We start from the raw sequence: 23,249 nt of genomic DNA, 5'->3' as shown, positions 1-23,249 counted from the left end.
GCGACGGGAGGTAAACACGCCCCAGACAAAACGACCTCATCTCTGAGAACGCCCCGAGCCACGTCGATGGTCCGGCCCCGCGTGCAGTTGGAGCGGGAGGCCTCGGTTCCCCCTGGTTAAGCCCGGATCCGCGCCGGTCCTCACCGCGCCTTGGGTCCTTTGCAGGGCACGCAGCGCGGGAAGCCGCCATGGACCGCGACGGCCCGGCGAGCAGCTCCCGGATCGCTAGCAACGAGACTGCGCTCCCGGTGGCCGCCACCCGCGACTCGAGCCCGGGCAGGGCTGGGCCAGGACCCGCGGGCCCGGGAGGCAGCGCCCGCCCGGGGGGCGGGAGGCCGGCTGCGGCGAACGCCGCGCGGGAGCGAAGCCGAGTGCAGACCCTGCGGCACGCCTTCCTGGAGCTGCAGCGCACGCTGCCGTCGGTGCCGCCGGACACCAAGCTGTCCAAGCTGGACGTGCTGCTGCTGGCCACTACCTACATTGCTCATCTCACCCGAAGCCTGCAGGACGACGCCGAGGCGCCTGCGGATGCTGGGCTGGGCGCCCTGCGCGGCGACGGCTACCTCCACCCTGTCAAGGTAGGCAGGCACTGCGGCCTGCGCTGGGCCAGGGAGTGGGGCTCATTAACCCTCTGTCCGCGTTGGCCAGAGCGCTTATAGCCCTCTGTCCCAGGCAGACGCCGCGAAGCGGGGTGAGACGGGAAGCAGATCCAGAGAGTGACCTTGGCCCGCAAAGGCACCGGTAACCAGGTCCTCACTGCAAAATGCTGCTCTATAACTGTTCACAGGTAGTGGATTTAAACCCAAAGTGGCTTGGGTCGTAGGGGTGTCTTATTCCACTTACAGGATGCATCCTTTCCTAAGTGAGAAGTTTCTTGGGAATGTCTGGTGGAGTATTTGGCAAGTTCTGGGGATTTTTATTATCAGATTTACATTTATGAGCCTTTGAGAGTTTTAATTTACATAATTACATTTCAGTCGTGGTTTTTATCAGATGGTTGAAAAGTTTCACGAATTACAGGGAGTGATGGAATTATCGCCCCTTAAATAATCCAGGAAACGATGTTGAGATTTTTTTTGTAAAACTGGTAAGAACAAAGTGAGACCGTTCTGCCATCCTGTGGAGTAAATTTTCAGTCCGTTTTAATAAAGGTTAATTATCATGGATTAGGCAGTTACCTAGAATGTTAGAAAAACTATATTTATGTAAGTTTCACAATAGATTGGGGTATGTTAACCTGATTCAAAACTATATTAAAATTCTGTAATGTGCAAAATTAGCCCCTAGAATCCATTTTGTAGAAATTTTTTACATTACATGTAGGTAAAATGGTCAGGGTTTTCATTTAGCATGGTGTATACAGTTATGATTTATTATCTATATTGCAGTGCTTAGGCTCTGCATTGTCCTAGATTCGATGGTTTCAAAATCCAGCATTCATCTGGCCTTCTGTTCAAAATGCATTATCTTTCCTATATTTTCTAAATCTAAATTTTCAAATTTTTGTTTCTACCATTCTGAAATATTTTGCCACACACACAAATACAAAATTAGGACTTAGCCTTAAGCATATCCATGTTCCATAAATTATTGAATAACCATCATTGAAATGTAGTAAAGCACACTCTCTAATATTAACTGAAATTAAAATTATGTGGTGATGTTTAACAGTTTATTTTGCAAATATAATCAGTATGATGATAGACTCAAACTATTTTGAATATAGAAATTTGAAATATCATGTTTATAATTATGATAGACCTCATTATATTCATGTGCTGTATAATATAATCTCCCCTGAAAAGTCATTCATTATTAGGGGTTTTGCTCTATAGTCTGCATTACATTGATATTCAGGTATATCATTAATATTAGATTTCTTTTAACTTGACATTTCCCATATATTGTAAAAAAAGTTTAACATTAAATAGACTTTACTACATAATGCATCTATTAAATGCCTCTCTGGGAGATACAATTCAGATAAGAAATCAAATTTTTTTCACCTTTGTTTCTTATAGTATCTTTTTGAATAAATATTGTTAATAATTTTCTCCTAACAGTAAGCTTAACAGGAGTTTTTTGGTTTCTGTATTTGATTCAGGCACCAAATGTTTTTGTAGTTTTATAACTCTTAAGAAAAATCAAATTTCATTTGTCCTCAAATCAGTTGTTTTGATTTTAAAAGACAATTCTAGGGATAATGAAACAAGGCCAAGGATTTCCTCTTTAAAATGAAATTGATGATGGTTGAACAAGTGACTAGTCTGTTTTAAAATCATTAACTGAGCAACTATTGTGTGCAAAGCACAGGAGGGTGGATACAATTAAGAGTAAGACTCAATCCCTGCCCTAAATGAATGTATAATAGAGACAAAGACAAAAATAAAATAACGGTACTGTGAGGGATAATGTTCTGTGTACCATAAGTGAGCTATAACCATGTGCTTTTGGATGTTTGGAGGAAAGAGATTTCATACACGTTAATTGAAACCACCTGTAACACATTATTTTATGGATATTACCAAATGCTTAAGTATTAGGTCTATCTTTGATTAATCTAATGCAAAAGAAATAAAAATATTCTGATCGTACTAATTTTTAGTTAACTAAGGGTGTCGTAACCCATAGTTAAAAAGTGTTCTGAGATGACTTTATTTTTTCTGCCTTACAACATAGTATTACTATGTCTTTGATGATTAAAGATCTGTTCACAAATATTTCAAGGCCATAACATTGAGTCATCAGTCCTTATTATCTGTATTGGGATTTAGCATTTTGGGGAATTTACATTAAGAGTACCTAAAATGAAGCTGAAAGGTTTACGTGACTGGGATCCTGGGGCATAGCCTAAAACAGCAGTTTTCATCCCTCTGGGATGTAAGCGATTTGATTAGCATCAGAGTACCAAAGGGCAGTGATCCTTCAAGAGAATAGGAATATATTTCAGATTCTTATATTGGGAGGAAAGCACAGATGACTTTATTAATTGCATTAACCTTGGAGATTCACTGTTGATAATATACATATACAATAATTTTTAAAATAAATACAAAGTTTATTTTGGGGTCATTTAACACCAGAATCCAAGAGTGCATTTGTTAAGATTTTCAGGTTCAGTTTGGTTAATCCTGTGAGTTTGCTAGATTGTTCTAAGCAACATGAAATAACATGGTTTTAAATAAATTTTATTAGGTAAAATAGAGATCAGGACTGTGTTAATCTACACAATGTTAAGACATTCCACTGAAAGGCGATATGTAAAACAGTCCACTGGCTTTTTTGGCATGGAACTGACATGCAGCCTAACCAACATTTTACTTACATTTTATTTCTGACTCTTAAAACTAATGTGTACATTAAATTAAGTTGAATAAAATCATTAGAAGCCTTTTGGAAAATCAAAGTACAAAGTTCTTTTTATTTTTTTTAAAGGTTTTATTTATTTATTTGACAGACAGAGATCACAAGTAGGCAGAGAGGCAGGCAGAGAGAGAAGGGAAGCAGGCTCCCCACTGAGCAGAGAGCCCTATGGGGCTTGATCCCAGGACCCTGGGATCATGACCTGAGCTGAAGGCAGAGGCTTTAACCCACTGAGCCACCCAGGCGCCCCTCGAAGTACAAAGTTCTTAAAGTTTTGGATTCTTTTTTAAAGATTTTATGTATTTATTTGACACAGAGAGAGAGCACAAATAGGCAGAGAGGCAGGCGGAGAGAAAGGGGAAGCAGGCTCCCTACTGAGTAGAGAGCCTGACTCGATGCAGGGCTCATGAAGCGGGGCTCGATCCCAGGACCCTGAGACCATGACCTGAGCTGAAGGCAGAGGCTTAACCCACTGAGCCACCCAGGAGCCCCAAGTTTTATTATTAAGTTCATGAAAAATGAGGCAAAAATTCATATACACATTTTTAAAAATTTATTTTATTTTTTAGTAATCTCTACACCCAATGTGGGGCTTAAACTCATGACTGTTAGATCAGGAGTCATGCACACCTCCCATTGAGCCAGCTAGGCACCCCAAAAATCCAAGTATACATTTTTAAGATTGCTTCATTAATTACTTATGTCCCGCCAAGGAACACAGATGCCTTCATTTGTCTCTACACTCGGTTGTATGATTTCAAGTAATTCTCAGTACAGCAGTACCCAGGTAGCACATATCAGAAATACCAGAGAGCATTCAGTAGAATGTTTATTTTATTTGCTTTTAAATATATTTAATGCATATGGAATATTCAAATTATACCCAAAGTTTAAGCATGAGATTTTTATGCTCATGAATATGAGGCAGGAATTTAAAAGACAGTAGTACAGGTTTATAATATGCTAAAAATTCTGCACTTGAAATTATTTTAGTTAGCCCATACTATTAACTACAAGTATCAGTCCACTTGGGCTGCAATAACAAAATACCATAGACCGGAAGGCTTAAAGAACAGAAATTTGTTCTCTCACAATTCTGGAGTCTGGAAAGTCTAGGATTAAGGTGCTAGCCAACTCAATTCCTGGTGAGAGTTCTCTGCCTATCTTGCAGTTGGTCAGCCTCCCTCTTTCTCAGGAAAAAGAAGCTTTCTCTTCTTAAAAGACCACTAATCTGGGTGCCTGGGTGGCTCAGTTGATTAAGCAACTGTCTTCCACTCAGTTCATGATCCCAGGGTTCTTGACCAGGTTGTCAGGTTCCCTGCTCTGCAGAGAGTTGGCTTCTTCCTCTGCCCCTCCCAAAATTCATCTTCTCTCAATCTCTCTCTCAAATAAATAAGTAAAATCTTAAAAAAAAAAAAAAGACCACTAATCCATCCATCATGAGGAACCCACCCTTTTAAACTCATGTAACCAGAATTACTTGAACAAATACCATCACGTTGGGAGTTAGAGCATCAGCATATGTATTTGGTTGGGGTGCGGGGGGCACAACACAAACATTCAGTCCATAGCATTATAGCACAACGTTCTTCAGTATAATGCAAGACTCGAATCTGACCTAACAATGTCAGCTCCTGATAGATCAGAAAAACCCCAGACCAGTTTCTAAAACCCCTGAGGTTATCAGCCCATGGCAAGAACCCAAGGACAGGACCAGTGATACCCCCAAAATATAAAAGAATGCACATCTGTGATTAAAAAAAAAAAAAACAAAAACCTGAACGGGATGCAAAAAGAAGTAGCTCAGTGTCAGTGTTATTACTACATCAAATATAAAGTACAAAGTTATTTGTAGGAAGATTATACAGAAGTAGGTCATTTCAAATTCTAAGCAACACAAATTTTATACTTTATCTGTGTTTAAAGTATAGATTTCCAGTCAGAATTTAGGACTCTAAAATAGACCTGAACTGCATGAGAGCAAATTTACTTCTTATATCTGGAGGCATAAAACTGGGACTCTTGTTGGTGGCTAGGAACAGAAGTTTCCTGGATGGTATCACATGCCTACTTATTATCCCTTAATGCTACATTTTACATCTGGAATGCCAGTTTAGGTGTAATGCTGTACTCAGAAGTACAATCTGGGGGAGCCTGGGTGGCTCAGTGGGTTAAGCCGCTGCCTTCGGCTCAGGTCATGGTCTCGGGGTCCTGGGATCGAGTCCCCGCATCGGGCTCTCTGCTCGGCAGGGAGCCTGCTTCCTCCTCTCTCTCTCTGCCTGCCTCTCTGCCTACTTGTGATCTCTCTCTGTCAAATAAATAAATGAAATCTTTATTTTTTTTTAAGATTTTATTTATTTATTTGACAGAGAGAAATCACAAGTAGATGGAGAGGCAGGCAGAGAGAGAGAGAGGGAAGCAGGCTCTCCGCCGAGCAGAGAGCCCGATGCGGGACTCGATCGCAGGACTCTGCGATCATGACCCCAGCCGAAGGCAGCGGCTCAACCCACTGAGCCACCCAGGCGCCCATAAATGAAATCTTTAAAAAAAAAAAAAAAAAAAAGAAGAAGTACAATCTGATTCTACCTTATACTCAACTTCTGCAAAAGGAGGTCCATTCCAATTTAATTGGTCTGGTGTGTGACATGGCCATCAGTATTTTTTAAAGTTCCCCTCATAATTTTAATATGATGCTTGAGTTAAGAATCTGAAGTTCTTAGGGTCTTTACCTTGTTAATAATTGTATCTCTATTGAGCACTGCAGGTTACCTGTCGGGCATTTCAGAACATTTCATTGTGCTGTGTAACCAGCAGTGGGCCTGTGAATGTCTAGTGATAAAAACAGCTTGCCACTCGCTGCAGCATTTACTCTCTGGAGAATGTGGGACCTAATGGACCTTTGGGAGTTGCACTTTATTAGTCTAAAGACTTCTCTTTGTGTAAAAGTGCATTTCTCTGACTAGTATTTCACAGACCTTGGAACTATCAGACAACCCCCCTCAAAATAAATTATCTGAAAGTACTACTTATGTAATATGTTTCTTCATCACCATGTCTATTTGGTAACAAGTTATATTATTTTTGAAAGGTTATCCATTTTTTAGAGTGAAATTAGAACATTCATAATCAGAATACAAATATGATAATTACAGAAAGGTTAATGCTGTATGATGCCGCTTACCTCCAAACATTTATTTTGGATGTTTTATCTAGGTAACACCAAACATTATAACATTTGCAACTTCGAGATACTACTTTTGCTAGATAAAAATTTTTTTCAAGATTTTTATTTACTTATTTGAGAGACAGCACGGGGGAGGGGCACAGAGCCCAACATGGAACTCATTCCCAGGACCCTGAGATCATGACCTGAGCAGAAACCAAGAGTTGGTTGCTTAATCAACTGAACCACCAGGCGCCCCTAGATAAAATGTGTAGATAGTTGAATTACTCACTTCTCATTGTAGTTCTATGATAAGTGGGAACATACATTTACCATGTATAACTTCTCAAAATATCTTTAAAGCCAGGGATCTTATTTTGGCTCAATTTTATTTGATATTTAGTTGTTTTTTTTTTTTTTTAAAGATTTTATTTATTTATTTGACAGAGAGAGATCACAAGCAGGCAGAGAGGCAGGCAGAGAGAGAGAGAGAGGAGGAAGCAGGCTCCCTGCAGAGCAGAGAGCCTGATGCGGGCCTCTATCCCAGGACCCTGAGATCATGACCTGAGACGAAGGCAGCGGCTTAACCCACTGTGCCACCCAGGCGCCCTATATTTAGTTTTAAATTAAAATACTGTTGATAGATTATTTTGTTTCACTTAACTATATTCATTCTCTATGATTTCTTGAAGTTCTTGTCCATATGCATCCATATTATTTTATACAGTTATAATCAAAGTCTTGGTACATTTTTACTTTTATTGTTAGCATTAACAAACATTTCTTATGTTGTTCCTTAGACTTCACAATTACAATTGTTGCTAGCTTCATGATACTGCATTTGCTTTGAGGCATTTGGAATTTTTAATATTACTAGTAAAGACATAGCTGTTTCAGATACTAACTTTTGGATTCTTGCTTAAATATTCTTTTTCAGAAATGGCCCATGCGATCAAGATTATACATTGGTGCTACTGGTCAGTTTCTGAAGCATTCTGGATCTGGAGAAAAAGCAAATCGTGGCAGTACTACAACAGACTCACAGCCTTAGGCTTTTCCCTGATGGGTGCTGATAGAAAGTGGCATCCATTGTTTTTAAACAGTAGGAAATCATTCTGTATTTATTACATCAGACATAACGAACATCGTGCCTGAAAGTTTACATGTGAATCCATAGTGGTATGTTCCGGTTTATCTGTCTAATCTAAATAAATGTGGAAGGAAATCATCAGTTTTGCGTAAAACACAGCTTATCTACCCATTGTGAGAGATATTCATTACTGTATAGTGCAAGAAAAACTATTGGAAAACAGAAAGATACAAAAATCAAAGAATCGTGTATATATATATATATATCCAAAGAATATACACATTTTCTATAGGGTATCTATTACACCCTGAAAAGCTGATAGCTATCAATAGTCTTGACAGCTAAAAATAAAAAGACACCAATATTCCATTTTTGTGAAAACCAGTCTGTGCTTAAGTTGGTCTGAGAAGCCATTTCTATTGGAAGGTGTGAGATCATTTATTCAGTTTCAGCTAAAGATGTTTGAGAAGATTGTTGAGGTATTGTGAAGTTGCAATACTTCTACAACTAGTTATTGTTCCCTCTTAGAAAACCTGTTTGGAGTACTGGAAGAGTTTGCTGTATTAGACAGGGTTTGGCCACCTTCCTGGATGACTATGAAATAGTGTATTGTGTTTCCAATTTTTGGAAGGCTTTGGGAATCCCTGCAGCCTGGTGTGAAGAGCAGATGAGTGTCACTGAGCAACAGTGCTCCTCATTCTCTTCCTTGGGTCCTCCATATCCCCGCCACCTCTTTCAGGTCCTGACTAGATGAGCAGGGGCAGCTGCTGCCCCTTCCAGAGAGTCAACCCCTCATGGTCATGATCTCAGCTTTGCCAATCCTCCTTCTCCCCCGTCAGTTGCTGTTCACAATCTACCTACTTGGCCATTATGAAACAGGAGAAAACCTGTCTGATTTGGGAATTCTGGCCCTGATCTGCTCCTTGAGGGGGTCTGAGGACACCCAGTGACTACCCTGAGCTCAATCAGGCCACAGCGTATCCCCCCTGAATCTGCCCCGATGTGAACGTACAATCAGGAAGGTCCTCTACTGTGGGCCTCTCCCCCAACACTGCACACCAGGTGTCCAGGGAGCAGCTTTTTGGCCTGATTGCGCCTGTTTTTGTTTTCAACAGGAGTCTGGGGGTCAGAGCCATGAAGCAGAAATGTCTGTCAGGGACCACTCTGAATCTCAAAACAGGTCTCTTGTCATATCTTTAACTCCCTTTCTTCTCTTTCTCCTCAGTCTTTACTATTCTTTCCAACTGTAAAGTTCATTTAATTCTCAATGACCTAAGGTTAAAGAAGCTGAACTTGATCAAGATTAGCAAATAGGAAAATATATTAATGGACTGGGTTGAACTGATTAATACAGCTGTTGAACCATCATTTTATTTTTCTCCTCACTGCAGTGTTTTTTCAGCTTTTGACAGTGAAATGAGGTAAAAGACCAGTGGAAGGCAAAAACCATCACTCAGTTGATTCAGCTGAACATGATCATATTTTGGCTCATATCTGATAGCCTGTAATTTTTATGATTTTAATGTGAATACTCCTAGTAATGTGACCAAAGCATGTCTTTAAAAAAAGAAGGCATATAATGAAAAATTTTCTACATATTAATATGTAGCAAAAATGTTTGTATATTTAAATATTTGTAAATATATTTACCCACTCATATACCATTGAAAGGAATATAATGGAAAATGAGGTATGAATCCAGCCATTCACTATTATAAGTAATTGCCATAAAGAGTGCTATGACTAATCTTTTATCTTAAGGCATGAAATCAAAGTTCTTTAAAATTACCTGAAACTGAACTCTAAATACTACATTTGATAGATAGCAATAGTTTCAGAAATGGTTTTCTTGCTAGTAGTAATCTATTTGGCTACATTGTTAAAGAATTTAATTGGGGGGAAATTATGACTTCTGTTGAATTGCCAGACTTCCCTAAATCATCCTGTTGAAGAGTTAAGCTTTGCCTTTGACAGTGTTACTTTTTATTTCTTCTTGTCCACTTACAGAAAAGAAATGTCTTAATGCCAAAGAAGTATATTTCTGTCATAGCTTTCCATAATATCTCATTAAATTGCTAAATATGTTAACAGTTTTTGGTAGCTTTTAAAATCTCAAGGGAGAAATTGCATATTTTCACCCAAAGGTTCAAAGGAGCATGCTGTTTAAATTAACGGTGCACGTTCAGGATAAAGGTATTACTAAAATAAAGCTTTAATTTGAAAATTAATTTAGTCTGTTAAATTTGCATCTGTCTCGGGATATTTTACAAATACTTCAGGTACTTAAGGTACATCTGAAATCTTTCTAGAAGATGGATAACTATTTGGCATTAGCTTCTTCACGGTGTTCCCCTTAACAGAGTATATATTAGGACTGGGGAGGGGTGGTATATTTGGGTCACAGTATTGTCCCATAATCTGCAAGGGAAATCTTAAATATCTGTCATTTCATTCTGCTCTTAGCAATATGACACACATTTAAATTCTTCTATAGTGAAAATTTTAGATAGGGAAGTGCCTTTTTAGAAGTATAACCGATTCCAACAGACTTTAAAAATATTGTTTCCTTTTCTGATTTTAAAAATACAGTGCAGTTTATTATATGTAGATTATGCATCAATAATTATATTAAAGGTATATATATTAAGTGTATATTATATATATTAAGTATATATATTAAGTTTTAATTTGTAAAACAGACATATATCTATATATATATTGTATATATATACATTATATATATATAGTATATATATATTGTATAGATATATGTATAGATATACATATCTCATGTTTTAATTTGTAAAACAGACATATATATATTGTATAGATATATGTATAGATATACATATCTATATAGATATATATGTCTGTTTTACAAATTAAAACTTAATAAGGAAGGGATTATGTGGAAAATAAAAGTCCTGCAATAGAAGAGGGTGTTTAGGATATAGAGTAAGGGTGGGGAAATCTATTCACACATTACGTGGTAATAAAGATTGGTTTTGCATTTTTATAAGCCTTATTCGGCTCAACTACTTTAATCTGCAGTTATAGATATCCAAAACAGTGGTTTTCTTATCTATTCATGGAGACTTTATATAAACTTAGAAGAAATTGTGCAAAAAGAAAATAAATGCTAATTGAACTTACTGAAATACCCAGTCATTATTTTAGTTGAAATTGTATTTTAGGTTAAATTATTCAATAATTTCTCTTTCTCTCACAGGTCCTCATTTAATATTCATGAAAGCAACTAACCAGTTATTATCAAGAAAAGAGAAAGTATTCAGACTCTAGTAAGATATCTCTCTCTCTCTCTCTCTCTCAGTGGAGCGAGGTAGTTCTATATATATTTTTTCCAGCACATCATTTAATATTTTTATTTAAGCCTTGGGGTATCATAGTGCCATTCTGAGGAAAGAAGCCAATATAGACAAAACATTTCTGCCATGGCTTACATTATTCCCTTAAAAATCAACACATGAATTGTACTTGGTGTAATTATAAGACAAGTTGCTTGTTGGCTTCACATAAAACTGTATTCTTAGCTGGTAGGGAGAAGAAATTATAAATCAAACAGATTATTTCTGATCCAAATTTATATAGTAGATATCTTACTTTGACAGAATGGCTTAATCCAAATGCTTTCTTAACCAAGTATAGGTTATTGCAGATTATATCAATCATGTTTTTTATTTGAAAAGATATGAACTTGGATTCTTCAAGCATTGGCAGATTCTGTTTTATTTTTTTAAAGATTTTATTTTTATTTATTTATTTGACAGAGAAAGATCACAAGTAGGCAGAGAGGTAGACAGGGGGCAGGGAGGAAGCAGACTCCCCACCTCCCCACTGAACAGAGAGCCCGATGAGGGGCTTGATCCTAGGATCCTGAGATCATGACCTGAGCCAAAGGCAGAGGCCTAACCCACTCAGCCACCCAGGCACCCAGATTCTGTTTTAATATGGTAAGAAATTGTCTTTTCTTCTTCTTCTTCTTCTTTTTTTTTTAAAGATTTATCTATTTGAGACAGAAAGAGCAAAAGGGAGGGTCAGAGGGAGAGAGAGAAAATCCCAAGCATACTCCCAGTGAGCGCAGAGCCCGACAGAGGCCTCTGTACCAGGATCCTGGGATAATGACCTGAACCTGAAACCAAGAGTTAGACACTTAACCCACTGCACCACCCAGGTACCCCAAATTCTCTTTTTTTAAAACATTGCAGGGGGCACCTGGGTGGCTCAGTGAGTTGAGCCCTGCCTTTGGCTCAGGTCAGGATCTCAGGGTCCTGGGATCAAGCCCCACATTAGGCTCTCTGTTCAGCAGAGAGCCTGCTTCCCTCTCTCTCTCTCTCTCTCTGCCTGCCTCTCTGCCCACTTATGACCTCTCTCTCTCTCTCTGACAAATAAATAAATTAAGAAAAAAACAAAAAAAAACAAAAAAAAACATTGCTGGAGGATGTGATTATCTACAGTTTCCCAAATGACTTAAAACTGTTAGTGTACTATTGTTCTCTTTCTCCAAGGTCCACTTTTGTTTTTTTTTTAGTTTTGTTTTTGTTCTTTTTTTTTTTTTTTTTTTATTTTTTTTTTTTTTTTTTGACAGAGAGAGATCACAAGTAGGCAGAGAGGCAGGCAGAGAGAGAGAGAGGAGGAAGCAGGCTCCCCACTAAGCAGAGAGCCCGATGCGGGACTCGACCCCAGGACCCCGAGATCATGACCTGAGCCGAAGGCAGCGGCCTAACCCACTGAGCCACCCAGGTGCCCCTTGTTTTTGTTCTTCTTGTAACTTTAAAAATATCCAAAAGATAAGATTCCCATTTTTAAAAGGAACACTAAGGAAATATCAAATTGTATATCTCAAAGAAATTAATATGTATTTCTGTTACATACTGGTAGCAGGATAAGATTGTTTATTGGGAAAAAAATGCCCCTTAAATCCTATAGATTTGCCTTCTATAAACTTTAAGTACAGCACAAATGGTACTGCAGCACAGTTGGGAATGTGGGACATTAAGTATTCTTGCCTAACTACATAAACCCGGGAAGGGTTTCCCTTCCTATGTTTATACAAGTCTTAGTTTCAACTCATAAGAGAAACCCGCTCAGTGAAATATACCTCAATCATTCAAACTCTTTCATTATGAATTGTATCATAGCATTCAGCTGTCAGAAGCTTTTAAATTATAAACTGAAGAATAATCTTAACTATTAGGCTTAAAGATTATGTCAATAGTCATTTCCTGTGCCTGTGAATGTTCCTGAAGAAACTCATGCATTCCTGCCTTCTCAGAACCAAAAAGTATGTCCATGGGGAGCTCTGGAGGTGGACTTAAATCACTTGTCTCCATCTTTATGGTCAATGTGAGGTCTAAATAACAATTGATTTTAAACATTCTTATTTTCCAGTAAGTTCTGAAATCACTCAATTTAAAAATCTTAAATGTATGCTATTTGAAAGCATCTTAATGCTTTATGTAGGTGTGTATATCATGTGGATCAGTATTTTTTTTAATTATGCTGTATTTTTTTAAAGGCCTGTGCAAGTTTGTTTCTCCTTTGTGTGGGGCATGTCTGTACTTCTTGCTGATTATATGCCCCTATATTGGAGTTATCTTGAAACGTAGGCCATAAGGAAGTGGAAAAGGTGGTGTGCAATGGCAGAAACAGGGGAGTCAAGAGAAGGAAGAAAGGTGGGAAGTAGGAAGCTATTTCCAAATCCTCCTTTCAGAATGAGGAGACCAGGTCCACCATGGAGGCAATCGGACTCTGAGAGTGTTATTCTGGAACACACTGGAGAGACTGCCTTCAGCAGAGCTGACACCAGAACAAGACCAGAACAAGAAAAAAAGCTGCTGGTGCTGAGCCACACCCAGCCTGCATGGTCCAAAGAGCAGCCACATCAGGAAGGACTAGACCCTAGTGGTTCTATTTCCCTCTCTGGCCAGACAGCCAATGCCAGAAGCTGGACAATGTCTAGACTGGTAGTAGTGATGGGAATGGCAGGACTCAAGACAGAAATTTTTTTCTCTTTCTCCATGGTCCACCAATAGTAACTGCTGTTCTCTCCCCCTGCCCCCAAACCATGCAAGCTGCACCCAGACTTATGGCCACTCTAGGGATACATGCTCATTACATTAGTGGTCTCTCTTCCCTTGATGAAAGGAAGCAGAGCTTCCCGCAAAAATGGTGAGAGGTGAGAGAGCGGGTTACTCAAGATCCACCCTTAAGTCAAACTTGAGGAAGTGAGGAATGGGGAGGCCAGAAGAGGTGGAAAAAGAAATAGATTCTAGATAAAAACCTAAATCCCACTTCCTAACAAGAGGTGAGTTGGGGGACAACTGTGTGAACAAAGTTCCTTGGGGCATGAAGTAGTTTACCAACAAGAGGAAGGGATCATACATATACACATGTATATATGTATTTAAAGATTTTATTTATTTATTTATTTGAGAGGTAGCACAGAGGGAGAGTGAGAGGGAGACACAGACTCCCCACTGAGCAGAGCCCAATGTGGGGTTCCCATCCCAGGACCCTGGGATCATGACCTGAGCTGAAGGCAGATGCTTAACCGATTGAGCCCCCCAGGTGCCCCAGGGGACATATATTTTTAAATATGAAACTGATTTAGTGGTGTGCAGCCTCCCCTATCCACTGAATTAAGGACCTCTGGTTAAAGGGAGATTCCTAGAATAAAGTCATTGCTCGCCTTTGAAGTCACAAAACTGACTCAGAATCCCTAGTAAGATAATAGACCTAAATTTCAAACTTTGTTGAAAGACAAAATAAAAATCTGAAATTCCAAAAGTTGCCCTCTGTTATTAACAGCCAAGATTGGAGGCCTCTAAAGAGAGTTTTGCACTAAATGGTAATAGAGGGGAGAGTCGGGCCAAGGGGCAGACAGGAAGAAAGGCAGCTGTGCAGACATAATTTTCCACTGCCATCCACTGTGGATAGAGTTGGGAAACATGGGGCAGCAAGGATATGGTGACAAAGGCTGGCCTTGTCACACTTCTCTAGGCAAAGCCTGGGAGGCCACAGGCCCCTGGACAAGAGCACCCAAAGCCTCACACATGCCGAAGGTGGTGAGAGGCACTGGCTGAGCGAGGATCCGGAGGGCAGCTGGCATACTGGAGGTGCAGAAGCAAGGATGCCAGGAATCCGGAGATGGCAGAGTAGGGGGCCTCAAAATGGAAGGCTGTAAGCCAACTCAGGGCCCCAGCAGTAACACCAGCATGACACCAGTATAGCAGGCACACTATGTCCATGAGGTCTAGACCCAGAGGGCAGAAAGGTATGGGAGCCTGCAGTCTCTCCCTCTACCTCCTTCAGATACATAATTTCTCCTTGAAGCTAAGACAGGGACTGAGGGAAAAGGGCAGATAAGAAGCCCACTGATCAGAGAAAACAGCTCCATAGAGTCAGCTTTTACTTGACTGAATATTTAACTGCCTGCTTATCAGATATTTTTCCTCTTCCAGAGCAGGTATTCCAGAACAAGATGACATTGAATACAGGACATAGAGCCACATAATTTTCTTCACACTCAAGTCCTCATGTGGACATTAACCCACTTAATCATTTAGATTAACTATCTGCATTGATAATTTACAACATAATTGTTCAGTTGTGTGGGCTTTTTTGACCTGATAGTTTAGAACACACCTCCACAAGGGACTGTGATGACACGGAGGACATTCATGGACCTCTGCAAATGGATTAGGAAAATTCAGAGAGTATGGGAAGCTTGCCCAGGGATGCCCAGCTAGAGCCAGGATTCAGACTCAAGCTTGGAGAGTCTGCTTCTTATCTGCTCTAGGCTGCTTGCCTGGATGGTCCAGGAATTCCAGTGTCCTACCCCCAATCCTGCTGGAAAAACCCTTCTTTGCTTTAGGTCTCTCACTGTAGTAAGCATTTGGCTTAGTGTTTGCCTTCAACAAATTTCCCTTGCCTTTTCCTCCTGTTCCCCTCAGCTCATAAAGTGGATAGAATATAATTACTGAGGAAATGCATATAGACAGCAGAGAAGCCAGAGAATGTCTTCCCTGGCTGGTTAGCTCAATTAGATGGAGGGTTAAAGATGGCAGGGTGAAGCATGACACATGTACAAATAAAACAAAACAAAATAAACCCCAAAAAGCCATAAAGGAAAAGATGGGTAATTTTGACTATATAAAAATAGATTCATAAAACAAAAGAAAAATCATAAACAAGACAAATAGACAAAAAGTAAACCAGGGTAGAGGGGATACTAGGAGGACACAACATATAAGATAGTTATAGTAGTAATTTGCTTTATATAAAATCACCTCTCGGTGCCTGTGGCTCAATCCTTAACCTTCTGCCCTTGGTTCAGGTCATGATCCCAGGGTCCTGGATCAGGCTCCTTGCTCAGTTGGGAGTCTGCTTCTCCCTCTGCCCCTCCCCCTGCTTGTGATCATGTGTTTGCCCGCTCACTCTCTTTCTCATTCTCTCACAAAAGTTGATAAATAAAATCTAAAAAAAATAAAATTAGCTCTCATAAGTTAAAAAATCCAGCAACTCAGTAGAAACTTCTGCAAATCATATAAGTTCATAGCAAGAAAACAGCCCATATCATTATAAAAAGACAAACTCACATATGATTAAGAAATATAAATTTAAAAAGCAATGAAACAACATATTTCACCTATCAGGATGATATAGACTATCCCGTTGTAAGACCAATAAGTCCTGGGGATGTAAGACAGCGTGATAACTATAGTTAACAAAAGTGTATTACATAACTAAAAGGTGCTAAGAAAGTAGATCTTAAAAGTTCTCATCACAAGAAAAAAAAAATTGTGGGGCGCCTGGGTGGTTCAGTGGGTTAAAGCCTCTGCCTTCAGCTCAGGTCATGATCCCAGGGTCCTGGGATCAAGCCTCACATTGGGCTCTCTGCTCGAAAGGAAGCCCGCTTCCCTTCCTCTCTCTCTCTCTCTGCCTGCCTCTCTGCCTACTTGTGATCTCTGTCTGTCAAATAAATAAATAAAATCTTTTAAAAAAAAGATTAAAAAAACCTTGTAAATATGTGAGTTGGATGTTAACTGGACTTACTGTGATATTTCACAACACATACATATCAAACCATTATGTTGTACACCTTAGACAATGTTATATGTCAATTATGTCTCAATAAACTGTGGGAAATGGTTAACTGGACTCAGAAGGTAAGTGATGATTAATTTTTCTGGCATACTGGAGTTAATTTATTTTAACCAGGCCCTAATGCTTAAGAATGTTTTGTTTTGTTTGTTTAAGAGTTTACTTATTTATTTCAGAGAGAGAGAGAGAGAGAGCACATGAGTGGAGGGGCTGAGAGAGGGAGAAGCAGGCTCCCCACTGAGAAGGGAGTCCAATGAGGGACTCAATCCTAGGACTCTGGGATAATTATCTGAGCCAAAGGCAGACACCCAACCAACTGAGCCACCCAGGCACCCCAAGAATGTATGTTTTTGATTAAAATAAATCTCTAGTTTTTATCCTCATGCCTTTCTTCCCCTCTCCCTGGTAATATTAAATGGAGCAGAGGTGGCGGTGGGTGGGTGGGGGGGAAGAATGGTACAAATTTGAAATACCCATTATTGGGGAGGATAAGGAAATGAGGACTGTCATACTGTTGGAGTGTAAGCCCTTTTAAATATAGTTTGGTGATATCTCTCAATATTTTAAGTGTATACACTCCGATTTATTAACTGTATATTAAAGGATTCCCCTAAAGATACTCTTATATTCACAAATGTAAGAATAATTACTCCAAGGGTGCCTGGGTAGCTCCTTGGGTTAAGCCTCTGCCTTTGGCTCAGGTCATGATCTTAGGGTCCTGGGATCCAGTCCCACATCGGGCTCTCTGCTCAGTGGGGAGCCTGCTTCCCCTCACTCTCTCTGCCTGCCTCTCTGCCTACTTGTAATCTCTGTCTGTCAAATAAATAAATAAAATCTTGGGAAGAAAAAAACAAAACAAAACAAAATTACTCCAAGTATTCATCTTTTACCCTGCAATTTGTAGATTTAACATGCAGTGTTACCTGTAGTTTCAGCCATACCCAAGTAACCTATCAAAAATGCAAACCTGAGGATGTAACACACCTGCTGAAATCCCTTTAAAGATTCTCTATTATCTAAAGGTCTCTAACACTCTAACTTTGCCTATGAAACCCCCTACCTATATTATTCTATATTATTGCCCATACTCTACCACTTTTTCTTTTACACTTTCCATTACACACACACACACACACACACACACACACACACACACACTGCTATATCATGCTTCAGTGTCTTTATTCATAAATCATAAGTTGGTCCACAAACATTTTTTCATAGTTTTTTTATTGAAGTATAACTAAAATACAGTGTTACATGAGTTTCAGGTATACATCATAATGATTCAGCAAATTTAAACATTTCTCAGTGTTCATCATTAAATGTTCCCTTAATCCCCTTTCTCTATTTCACTCAACCCCCACCCACCTCCACTCTGGCAACCACCTGTTTGTTCTCTGAATTCAAGTCTGTTTTTTGTTTGTTTGTCTGTTTTTCCTTTGGTTATTTGTTTTGTTTCTTAAATGCTACATATGACTAAAGTCATATGGTACTTGTCTTTCTGTCTGATTTATTTCACTTAGCACTATACCCTCTGGGGTTGCAAAGGGCAAGATCTTGTTCTTTTTTATGGATGAGTAATACCCAATTGTAAATATATACCACATCTTCTTTATCCATGCATCTGTGGATGGGACACTTGCATTGCTTCCGTATTTTGGCTATTGTAAATAATGGTGCAATAAACATGGGGTGCAGGTTTTTGGACTTTCCTTGGATAAATACCCAGTAGTAGAATTAATGGATCATATGGTATTATTTCTAATTTTTTGAGGAACTCCCATATTTGCATTCCCTTCCATGCTGCACGAGAGTTCCTTTTTCTCCACATTCTCACCAACATTTCTTGTGTTTTAGGTTCTATCTATTCTGACCAGTGTAAGGTGATATTGTGGTTTTGATTTGAATTTCCCTGCTGTTCAGTGATGTTGAGCATTTTTTCATGTGTCTATTTGCCACTTAGATGTCTTCTTTGGAAAAATGTCTATTCAAGTCCTCTGCCTGTTTTTTAATACTATACTAACAATATAATACTCTATTATTACTATGCTAATATTTTTTACCACTACAGTACACACTGTCCATTGTTTACTATATCAGTTAGGAATTGCATTAAGCTGCTAATAAAAAAGATCCAACCTCAGGGGCTTAAATAAATTGGGACTTTATTCTCTCATGTAAAAGAAATCCATAGGTAGGCAGTCCAGGACTGGTAAGGTGGCTTTGTAACATCACCAGGGGCCAAGCCTTCTACTTATTTCTCACTGGCCAGAACTGAGACACAAGGTCACCCCAAGTATAAGGTGTTATCAGTCTGGGTTCTGTTGAACCCAACTAGTTTAAAAAGAAAGATGCAGGACACTGGGTAGCTCAGTCAGTTTTCAGCTCAGGTCATCATCTCACGGTCTTGAGAGCCAGTCCACATCAGGCTCCATGCTGATCATAGAGCCCGCTTAGGATTCTTTCTCCCTCTCTCTCTGCCCCATCCCCCATGCACAAACGTGCACTCTCTCTCTAAAAAATAAAAATGAATAGTAAGATTAAGAATGGGGTGCTTGGGTGGCTCAGTCCATTAAGTATCCAACTCTTGGTTTTGGCTCAGGTCACAATCTCAGGATCTTGGGATCCAGCCCCACATCCAGCTCTGCCCTCAGCAGAGTCTGCTTGGAATTCTCTCCCTCCCTCCTCTGCCTGTCCCCTGCTCACTCTCTTGCTCTCTCAAATAAATAAATAAATCTTAAAAAAAAAAAAAAAAGGAAAGAAAGAAACATATTTTAGAGCATTAGTGACTTACAGAGTCATTGAGATGAAACAAACTCAGGCTTAATTCATAGGAACAATTTCTAAAATCATTCCACAGACCTGGGCTGCCAAGGCAGCTGATACTTCTGCAATGATCTGAACTCTGCTGGCTTGGGACGCCTGGGTGGCTCAGTTGGTTAAGCAGCTGCCTTCGGCTCAGGTCATGATCCCAGCATCCTGGGATCCAGTCCCACATCGGGCTCCTTGCTCAGCAGGGAGCCTGCTTCTCCCTCTGCCTCTGCCTGCCATTCTGTCTGCCTGTGCTCGCTCTCTCCCCCTCTCTCCCTCTGATAAATAAAATCTTTAAAAAAAAAAAAAAAAGTTCTGAACTCTGCCAGCCAAACAGGAAATTACCCCTACAGTGGCTGACTCTAGAAGCACACTGCTTTTGCTGCATGTATGTCAGCAAAATACATGCAGCTGACATGTGCTGTCAGCTTAGATGGCTTAGATGGCTTGTGGCCTGCTTTTCTCATCACATAACTTGATTTAGAATTCAGGTCTTATATCAATGCATTTGATGAGCAGTCACAGTCAGAATCAAGAGAGCTGTCAGCTGCAAGAGAGTCTTAAAATACATACTACTTAGCTTTTTAGCCTCTTAAATACAGAAATGCAAATAGCTATCAAGTGACACATTCTCCAGCATCTACCACAGGAGGCAGGGGAGATAAGCAAACAGATTGGCTTAGCCCTAAGGCAAGGCACAAAACACAAATAAAATCAGGGTCTCAATTATCTGGGAAGAGAGCTGGGGTGGCTACAGAGACAGCAAGAGTGTCTGCTATGCATACCTGACCCAGTCTTAAGAGATAAAGGAAGACTTTTCTGAGAAGGCAAAAGGGGGACATCTGGGTAACTCAATTGGTTAAGTGCCCAACTCTTGATCTCAGCTCAGATCTTGATCTTGGGTTCATGAGTTCAAGCTGCAATGGCTCTACTTGAAGAAGAAGGAGAAGAAGAAGAAGAAGAAGAATAACAACAACAACAACAACAAGAGGAAGGCGGCAACGAGGGACAAGAAGAGTAATCCAGGCATAGGGAAAAGCAAGAATATGTTGTTTTCGGGGTGGGGGAGGGGTGAACCTGGGTGGCTCAGTTAAGTGCCTGCCTTCAGTTCATCATGATCCCAGGTTCTGGGATGGCAGGTCATCAGGGCAGGCTCCCTCTCGGCAGGGTGTCTGCTTCTTCCTCTTCCTCTCCCCCAATTCGTGCTCTCCCTTCTCTCAAATAAATAAGTAAAATTTTAAGGAAGGAAGAGAGGGAGGGAGGGAGAGCAAGCAAGCAAGCAAGCAAGCAAGCGCGCCTGGGTGGCTCAGTGTGTTAAAGCCTCTGCCTTCAGCCCAGGGTCCTCGGATCAAGCCCCGCACAGGGCTCTCTGCTGGGCGGGGAGCCTGCTTCCCTTCCTCTCTCTCTCTGCCTGCCTCTCTGCCTACTTGTGATCTCTGTCAAATAAATAAAATCTTAAAAAAAAAAAAAAAGAAAGAAAGAGCGAGGAAAGAAGAAAAAAGGAAAGTGGGAGGGAGGGAAAGGTGGAGCACAGGGAAGGGGTATGAATACTTCCCATATGTTCTTATTTCATCTCATAAAAATCATAGGAATGAGTATTATCATTCCCAATTTGCAAATCAAGAAGAGCCTTCAAAGGCACATTAAAGAATTTGGATTTCAAGATAGCCAGAAATTCTCCATAGGAATGCAGAGGTGTTTGGTGTTAGGGAGCTGCTGGTAAGCAGAGAGAAGAATACAGACTTCCAAACCTCATAAAACACCATAAATATAATGATAAGGACTGGGAAAAGTTATTTGCCATGCAGGTAACTGTTAATTGACAAAAGATTAGTATCCAGAATATATAAAGAAATCCCATATGTCAATTTTAAAAGTTACAAATACTCCAATAAACAACTGGATGAAGGCTAGGGCTTAACAGAAGTGAAAACCCAAATGATTAAAAAACATACAAAAAATTAAGGAAAAAACAAAATATATATAAAGTTATCTCTTCAACCTCACAGCAAATGCAAATTAAAATAACAATAAATACCATTCCAGATTTATCAGATTGGCAAAAAAGTTTAAATTCTGAAAAAAGTTTTGACAGGGATATGGTACTATCCTTTGAAAACCAATGTGACTATATTAAGTATCAAGATGTATTCCTCCTTCATTCCTTCAACCCACCAATTTAGCTTCTTGGGAATAGTATCCTGTGAGAACCAGCTGTTAATTATTCAAGTATTCAGGTATTACATAAACCTGTTGCTAAATAGTTAGCATCTTGAAATCAGCCTTGATGGGAATATTGACACCACAGAAAGCTGCAACGGCTACAAATCAGGCTTAGGTGTTTTGTTTTTTCTTAGATCTTGTTTACCAGAATACAAGCATACATAGAGAAACTCTCGTGCGTATGCACGAAACACTGTTGAAGAAACATTCAGAATCTATGCTATGTTTAAATTTATGGGTTATTAATTATCATTTGCATTAAATCATTACTAAGGTACGAATAACAACATAATTTAACCTTAGTTTGAATTTTTCAATTACCTTCACATTCACAACTCTCTATGTAATCGTTCTTAAATAATTTCTTTAAACGGTAAGAAAAGTGTATTATTTCACAAAACAAGAAGCCTGAACTGGAGTGCCCCCCAACCCTGGCTTGTTAATTTAGTGACTATTTGATGTCTTCAAGTTGCCTGATTTTTTTCTCCTTTCTACTTCGCCATTTCTAGCAAGCTTCCCTCATTTAACAAGATGGCTGCAGCAATGCCAAGAATTCTTTCACAGATGATATCTAGGGGAAGAGGAGTATTTCTTCCCATTTGTGTCTTTCCATCAAAGAAGAAAACTTTCCCTGAAGTCTCCTGTCGGACTTTCCCTCAAGTCCCATTGGTCATCTTGAATAATTCCAATAACATTCCATTACATTTAGAATTTGTCAAAGGATTTAAGTAGTTGTTTGCAAGGCTTACTCTTTACATGAAAGTTAAATTTTTCAGCAGAAAATGAAAACCCCAGTGTCTCACATTGACAATTAAAGCCACTCATTATTTTAGATCCGGGCAGAAATCATAAGTAATTTAGGTAATTTTCACCAAAATTATCTCAGTAAAGTTCATGTACTTCCAAGTGTTTAAGAATCAACTTTCATTCAGATCAGTGCCTTATTTTCTGACAATTTAATGTATTTTTCACAGATTTGGAACTTTAACCTTGACAAGAGGTATAAATGCTATGATTATCTCAATGTCAATATTATGTTTAAAAATAATCTTGCCTGAGGTAAAAGGATCTTATATATAAAAGTCATGCATTTATGACTAGGGTCATTTACATTTCTCTTGCATTAACTCTATTTTGACATGCTTACTATCGAGGAAGGGAGAGCACAAGCATGTGGTTATTACAGCCAACTTCCTTCCAGTTCCAACTTCATTTTCTGCTGCAAACATCTAGGGGAACTAGGAGGTTCTCCAGATCATTCACTAATATGAAAAAGGACTGAAGGGCAAATGTATTAATTTACTAATGAGATTTACATGTGTAAAGTACAGACTATAGATTCTGACAGCTTAAGAGAAAATAATATCCTATATTCCCTGAATCCACACATATGTCCATCTACAAAATGTAAACTTTCTAAGGTAATCCCGGTTATACTTTCAAATCAGTGGCTCTTTTTTAAAAAGTTACTTT

General features: G+C 39.4%; 1 protein-coding gene across 1 annotated transcript; it reads left to right on the top strand.

Annotated features, from left to right (window-relative positions):
* The first annotated feature begins 130 nt into the window (after positions 1–130).
* Positions 131–7,696, top strand: TCF24 (transcription factor 24). The gene is made up of 2 exons (XM_059392870.1): positions 131–578; positions 7,464–7,696. The coding sequence occupies exons 1-2, from the start codon at positions 189–191 to the stop codon at positions 7,575–7,577; spliced, it is 504 nt and encodes a 167-aa protein (XP_059248853.1). The 5' UTR covers positions 131–188; the 3' UTR covers positions 7,578–7,696.
* The last annotated feature ends 15,553 nt before the right edge of the window (positions 7,697–23,249 follow it).

This window comes from Mustela nigripes, chromosome 3 (genome assembly GCF_022355385.1).
Source record: "Mustela nigripes isolate SB6536 chromosome 3, MUSNIG.SB6536, whole genome shotgun sequence".
In the NCBI taxonomy this organism is placed as follows: Eukaryota; Metazoa; Chordata; class Mammalia; order Carnivora; family Mustelidae; genus Mustela; species Mustela nigripes.
The sequence above is the reverse complement of the archived record's forward strand: the minus strand, read 5'-3'. Positions and strand labels throughout refer to the sequence as shown.

What these genes read in the sequence shown, in the direction of transcription:
- TCF24 (XM_059392870.1), top strand. Translation starts at nt 189, where the DNA reads ATGGACCGCGACGGCCCGGCGAGCAGCTCCCGGATCGCTAGCAACGAG. An exon ending in GCTACCTCCACCCTGTCAAG is followed by an intron (nt 579 to 7,463) that starts GTAGGCAGGCAC and finishes ATTCTTTTTCAG; the next exon opens with AAATGGCCCATGCGATCAAG.